The sequence below is a fragment of the Atta cephalotes genome (genome assembly GCF_000143395.1).
Source record: "Atta cephalotes unplaced genomic scaffold scaffold00016, whole genome shotgun sequence".
NCBI classification, from domain to species: domain Eukaryota; kingdom Metazoa; phylum Arthropoda; class Insecta; order Hymenoptera; family Formicidae; genus Atta; species Atta cephalotes.
This window is the reverse complement of record NW_012130080.1, coordinates 2,361,964-2,368,826: the sequence shown is the minus strand read 5'-3', so window position 1 is coordinate 2,368,826 and position 6,863 is coordinate 2,361,964. Positions and strand designations below refer to the sequence as shown.

The 6,863-nt window shown below is 37.2% G+C and overlaps 2 protein-coding genes across 2 annotated transcripts in view; one reads left to right on the top strand and one right to left on the bottom strand.

Moving 5' to 3' along the window:
* Positions 1-1,391, top strand: part of LOC105618234 (transmembrane protein 256-like) — a 3,462-nt gene extending 2,071 nt beyond the window's left edge. The window contains exons 2-4 of the mRNA XM_012199776.1: positions 551-704; positions 783-904; positions 984-1,391. Coding sequence (XP_012055166.1) covers positions 551-704; positions 783-904; positions 984-1,127 — 420 coding nt within the window. The 3' untranslated portion in view covers positions 1,128-1,391. The remainder of the gene's footprint in view (positions 1-550; positions 705-782; positions 905-983) is intronic.
* A 1,861-nt stretch (positions 1,392-3,252) lies between these two features.
* LOC105618233 (E3 ubiquitin-protein ligase TRIP12) overlaps positions 3,253-6,863 on the bottom strand; it is a 13,650-nt gene continuing 10,039 nt past the window's right edge. The window contains exons 15-24 of the mRNA XM_012199775.1: positions 6,508-6,696; positions 6,245-6,430; positions 5,954-6,145; positions 5,656-5,861; positions 5,032-5,454; positions 4,689-4,941; positions 4,364-4,609; positions 3,950-4,279; positions 3,535-3,853; positions 3,253-3,449 (exon numbers count right to left, since the gene is read on the bottom strand). Coding sequence (XP_012055165.1) covers positions 3,253-3,449; positions 3,535-3,853; positions 3,950-4,279; positions 4,364-4,609; positions 4,689-4,941; positions 5,032-5,454; positions 5,656-5,861; positions 5,954-6,145; positions 6,245-6,430; positions 6,508-6,696 — 2,541 coding nt within the window. The remainder of the gene's footprint in view (positions 3,450-3,534; positions 3,854-3,949; positions 4,280-4,363; positions 4,610-4,688; positions 4,942-5,031; positions 5,455-5,655; positions 5,862-5,953; positions 6,146-6,244; positions 6,431-6,507; positions 6,697-6,863) is intronic.

The window sequence follows — 6,863 nt, the reverse complement described above, 5'->3', positions numbered from 1 at the left end:
TATATATATATATATATATATATATATATATATATATATATATACACACTTGACAGCTTATTAGTTTTTTTTACAAGCGATGAAGATTATATATGTCAATAAAAAATTGACACGTTTTTATCGTAGTTGTAATATCTAGATAATAACGCAATTAACTATGTAATTAATCCATTTTTTGTCTTTTCAATGCTCGCATTGAATAATGAATTTTTTTTATATTTTTACGTTTGCAATGTCATGTGCGGTTTTTTTTAACAAACATTTGCGTAAACATTTATTTTAAAATAGTTAGCCAAGTATTAGTAACGATAGTACTTCTACCATTTGGTATCTTAAAGATAATTAAAGAAAACTTAAAGATAATTAAAGAATATTGATAAAAACTTAATAACAGCCTACAATTATCAGCAATAATTGTTTATTTGCTAAACGATTAGTTATGAACATAAGAGAACTTAATACTATTTATATAAAACATAATTTATATTTATATAAATATTAACATTTAAATTTTTATGAAAAATAATATGAAACAATTATGGTCTGTCAGGCGACAAAGTATTTAGGCGGAAAGCAGAAAATTGAGGTGAGAATGGCAGCACCAGTACCTTTATGGAAATTAGCTGCTGCCAGCGGTCCGTATGTGAGGCTTGCAGCTCTCAGCGGTGCAACAGCTGTGATACTTGGCGCCCTTGGATCGCACCGTAAGTGAATTACAAAAAAAAATGGCATGTATTATTTTAAACACGAGATTCGACTCAATCGAATGCTCTGCTCTGTAGGACATTATTCTAAAGATGAGATAGGACAGGAACAACGTCGAATCTTCGAAACAGCAAATCGATATCATTTTATACACACTTTGGCCTTGCTGGGATTACCGTTATGCAAGTTCCCAGCCTTGGTAAGTAGAACGTCATTAATCCGCAATAATTGTATCCAAGTATAGAGTTTGCATAATTTCACATGCACTTGTGTTGTAGGCTGCGACTTTCATGCTCTCTGGAATTATACTATTCTGCGGAAGTTGTTATTATACTGCATTTACCAATAACAGACGATTCAGTTCAACAACTCCAATTGGGGGATTTTGTTTTATACTGGCATGGTGCAGTATGTTCTTGTAAATATCGCTGTAAAATTAGGTGTTTTCATACAAGGAAGCAAATAAGACATAAGCAATGCAATGCGCAGTATAAAAAAAAATAAATAAAAATAATACTTGGTAACATTAAGAAATGGATGGTTAAAAGTTATAGAAAAAGATTTAAAAAAAAATAAACCAACTTTTTAACATGAATATTAATGTACTCGCAATTATTGATTGATTTTATTTCCAGAAGATAATAGAGATAAAAGTAAATAAAAAATATTATTTTACGGTTATTCGAGAATGGACTTTGAATATTTCCTTAGAAAATAACATATCTCTTGTTCAATTCCCAATGCTTTTTTGTCTCATCCAATGTGTTTAAGAGGTACATTCCTTTGGCGATTTATATCTACGCGTTTATTGAAGGTTTTGAAGAAAAAAAGAAAATAAAAAATCAAATCTTCCGATATGAATAAAGTAAAATTCGTTTATATACTACTGAATCGATATAAATATATCTTTTGTTTATAATATTAATGACATGGGTTTTTCGCGTATCCTGGTTACACATTTTACGACAGTGCATATATCCAAGTTTTCTGATCTCCTTTGCCTGTATTGATTTTCTTGCGCTATCATTCGCGTTTCGTCCTCACACAAAGTGAAAAATATTTTTAAAAAATTGCAAATGTGTCCACACGCTTAATAAACGTATAATCGTGGTAACGTAAGGTACACTGACATCAGCAGTACAGTATATCTCAAAAAAAGAAGAAAAAATATTTTATAGTGACAATGACAACATAAATTACAACTTCCGCTAATGAAGGTATGTGATTTTCAAATCCGCGAGTTCTGGAGGATACAACAAATTGGAGAAAGCGCCCGCTCATGTGTGCGATGTACATAAAATTTGAATCGAACAAAAGTATAGACTAACTTGCCTCACACACTCTCTCGTACAGTTTCTTATATAGATTCCGCGGTTTCTGCGATGACATAAGAAAGTAATGTACCTTGTATTATCCATTTGATACACCAGCTTCACTTACTTTATATATCCATTCTATTTTGTATCATACAATTCTCTTACAATTCTTTTTTTCTTTTTTCCCTTTAATTACGACGATTTGTTTGTAAGTAAATGGATATCGGAATTTCCCTTCGATTCACGCGCGTGTCACGATGATGATTCCTTGGCGATTCCGGACTCTTATACTGCTAAATAAAGTAAACGATCGGGCTAATTTACTTAGAATATCAAATAAATGTTGATGAGCGTTACACACTGATTGAACTTAAATGTAAGAGTGTGTGGCGTAACGTGTGACTCACGCATTGCGTTCTCGATCGTTGAAACTTAAAAGCGACGAACACGAAGAGATCGATTACAAAATAGAGAATAGCAGCGAGAGACACGATATTGTGTACATGTGTCTGTATCCGGAAATAGTGTTGTTTCCGACAAGACACGCGCTCGCACGCTTTCATCACGGGCGTGCGCGTCTCATTGCTGATTTTAGCATGTAAATTTTCATACTCATGTCTTCCGCGATCGCGGGGGATTGGCGACGTATGGCGATGCTTTTTAATGCACCACTGATATAAAATTTACTTATATCTAGTAAACGTCCTCCTTTCTTTCTTTCTCGCTCGGGCTATTTTATGTTCAGTTAGTATAGTATTTTCCATAGCAATATCATTTTTCTCGTTACTATTATATAAAGTATTTATATCGACTTGTGTATATTAAACTATATTTACAATCTTTTTTTTTATTGTAACATACTGAAGATAAGTTTCTTTTTCCTAAAACGAGGTCGCTTGCAAGCCACTCGGTTTGTAGCAGAGCGTAAACTCGCACGGTTCGGTTAATTATGCAGCTTTGCACTTTTCTTTCTGATCAAAGTATATCACAATCCAAATTGCAAAGATATAAACATCAAAAGAAAGAACTGTCGCTCCGACGAATTTTTTGTTTCAAGAAATAAAAAGTCCTCAAAAGAACTCACGTAAAGGATAAAAATCATCGCGACGTTGAATTTGCTCACTGACAACATACGTAATTTCACGTAGATCTTAAACGAAGTTCGGATAATTCGCGGTCTGAATAATGTAAGAATAAAGGAGAAAATGAGGTGCCGATTTTCCATCCATTTCTAGGAGAGATGGAACGAGTGTTGACCCTCTTGCGCGGCTATCCGCAACTTTTCCCGCATTATTTCCAAAGTGGTATAATCAGGCAGTTTTAGGTAGTTAACGCAAGTCATTACTGATGGTAGAAAATCGTCTGTCTTCATAGACGGATCAAAGGTTTTGCGCACTATTGTTAACGGAGGGGTTAAGCTTTTGAAACCTGAAAAATATAAGCATGCACTTTACCGCTAATCTCTCTAGCTTATGAGAACACAAATGAAAAATGAGAATGACAAAGTATCTACCTCCAACGGGCAAACGCGGTGAACCGGTGACAAACTGAATGAACTGTCGTTGTTCCTCGCTGTTGTATTTGGACATGACCTCGAATAGAAAACGAATGGCCCGTGAGTCCGGTGTATAACCATGATCGGTTCTACAACATTCGGCAAGAGTTTTCACGTCCCATTGTCCGCCGGTTTGTGCGTGGCCGCAAAATACCGCCTCCAGTTCTTCTGGGAAGAATAGTTTCAGTTGCAACGGAGGAAATACCGACTCGAAACCTTCCCGGAAAGCCTCCATTTGTCTGAATACTCCTTCGTATAAGAACCAGTGTACCACTAACTGAAATTTTATGAAATTGCATGATCATCGTGATTTCTCAAACGACATCGGCGAAGGAGAACATCAAGAGTGAGTGAAAACGAGATATGCATTTACCTTAATATATTGATCCAAATTGTAAATAGTAACAGATATTTCGCTACCGCCCTTCCTTAATTCGATATTTTCGTAGCCCGGTAATTCGAACACAAGACCCAGTTCGGAAATGGGGCATGTGTCTAAATCGAGAGCCTCAATTAATTGCGCTTTCTCGTGCGGTCGTAGCGTCTGATCCTTCTCCATAGCTTCTTTCTTCCTCACGACCTCTTGGAGCTTGCTAAGAGTGCGATATACATCGGGACATACGTATGTCAAGTCGGCTAATGTAAGAGTATGTTCCTCTCCCAATAACCAACGATAAAAGGTTAAACTAAATGGCAAATCCAACTAAAAGAGACAATTCAATATGTTAAGAACGTAATCGAAGAGAGATTTGAAAAGATTTTACGAATAAGATATGCTAATTTTTACCATTCTGGAATCGTATATTGCTTTCGCCATGAATTTCCCAAGGAATTTGAACTTGGTCTTCAATTTTGCTAGATGCGATACTTTAGTGTTCCATGGGATTGGCGTCGGGAAGAGCCCGTGCGAGGAATTAACATATCCGTTTTCAGTAGGATTCGAACTGCCATGCCACAAGTCTAAATCAGCGCGTTGCAGTTCCTTAGAGACTAGAGCGTAGAATTCCAGAGTTGGACCGAGACCAGTACCGACCTGTAATATAAATACTACGTTAAAGACTTGCAATAAGATTGACAGTTCAAGGAGGATATGTACATAAAAATCAACTAACCTCGTTGACGTATTGCACTTCAAGTAAGGCCTTATTAGAGGCTAAATCTTGAATCACTAGCTCCGCTTGCTTAAGAATGTCCGTTCTCGAGATAGTTCTCTTTCTTCGTTCTAAGCGTGGCGTAACACGCTCCTGACTGTCTGATCCTGAAAGTTCTGGCGCGGAATCCAAGAGACGTTGTAGTGCTCTATCTCGATCAAACGATGTTGCATACAACAAAAGCTGCCTCGTCTCAAATGGAAAGAGAAAAGGACTGGAAATTAAAATTAATTATTGCAAATGAATTCTTGAATTATAAAATCAATAAAATTAAATCAACGATCGAGTTATTCGCTCTACTGACCAGACAGACGCTATCTGTTGTAACCAAGATGGCAAGTTTCCAGTCATGATCACCAGTGGATCCTGCAGTTGCCTGCTAGCTTTTGCGGCGATCTTATTATTGATAAAGTCCTGAGGTGATAGCAGGCTCATGCTTTTTAGATGAGGAAACAATATGCCCCAATGGCGATTAAGAGCATGCAAGAGCCGCAAAAGACACAACCCATCGAGAGAGGCGTCCGTGATAGTTACCGAGGGCGGTAATGTGGGAGATAGATATGGCGCGAGGGGACAATGTTGAAGAGGAACCGTGCCTTCTAGCCAAAGACTATCTTCTTTTCTCTTTGAACTAATCTTTGTACTTTTTCCCTTGCCCTTCCTGCTATTACCCTGTGAGCTCGACCCTGATTTTGGAGAGGTTGCGGCATCTTCTTCTGGTACAGGTCTGCGTTCAGAAAAGATAAAATATTTCTTTTCGGATCAGTATAAAAGTCGATGGTCTTATAAGTTTCTTTAAAAAATGATATCAGCACTAGTTCTGTAACTTTTAATAATAGTAATATTGTTAAGTGTCGGCGTTTTTACAAAATGAGTTCTAAGTGTACTTTAAAATTTCTGAAATAAATGTCTGAATGTTTGAAAATACCTATAGTATATCGTATGGGTTTGCACCCATACCGCATCGTGTCCAAGTGGCGGTTCACTATCGGCCTCTGCCTCAGAGTGATCCACTCCGGAACATCCAAATTGCCTGACAGCTTGATAAACCGTCATGTTAAAAGGTAGGACTATGTCGCCAATTAAAAACTGAAGTTTATGTTTCGGCGGTCCTTGGCTTATCACAACTGCCGCCTGGAAAGAAAAGCGGCAAATGTAATCGCTCGCACCGATTTTATCGGTTTTCTCTAATCTAAAGATAGATACTCCATTGGAAAGGTATATACCAGAGTATCATCAATGTCATCCTCGCTATTGTCGTCATCACTGACCATCGAATCAGCGTCCCGTATTCTGCCATATCCACGTACCATCAAATAACGCTCAATGGCCTGTACTAATGCAAGCGGATCTATTTTTACAGTACCGCCCTTCCACTGCTTCAAATTATTACAGTCCGGATGCCGTTGAAGATTACACTGCACAATTCAATGAAATGTTGCGTGTATATTTCGGCGTTTGCATAGAGTCTTGTCTTTTCTCGTGATAATTAAATTTTATATATTTTAGCTAGTTACCTTAAGTTGATGCGTATTGAAGAATTTCAGAGCACTGGTACCGCCACGGCCAGCGCCAGAACCCGCAGGTAAATCGTGAACTTTCACCGGGAATTGTTCTAGCTGTGCAACGCAGCTATTCAATTTCGTTACTAAAGCACCAAACGCCCCAGGATTAAGATCCATAATATCGTTGTTCTGTTGCATCTGAATAAATTGTATCACAAGAATTACTTATATATTCATTTGAAATGGAGAAGGGCAGAAAGATCGATTTTACTTACAGTAGACTCCGCAAACAATTTCCAAAACATACGAAGACGATCGTAACGGTTACCCGGTGCATCTGTGGTAGTGAGGTAGTTCAACAGAGCCTTGATAAGGCCGCTGTAATTCATTTCAAACGGCGATATATCGCTCTCGAGAACTATGTCCCGTAATTCCGTTAGTGCTGATAACATTTCGTCCAATTCCTATAAACGTAAGTGCGAATTGTGAAAATCTGCAGATATAAATAGATTTATTATATATGATCGATTTTTGAATGTTAATTTTGAATGTTAATTATTATTTGATATTTAATAAGAACTAACATGTTTTCTCTCTCTCTCTCTCTCTCNTCTCGTATCTCTCATACTAC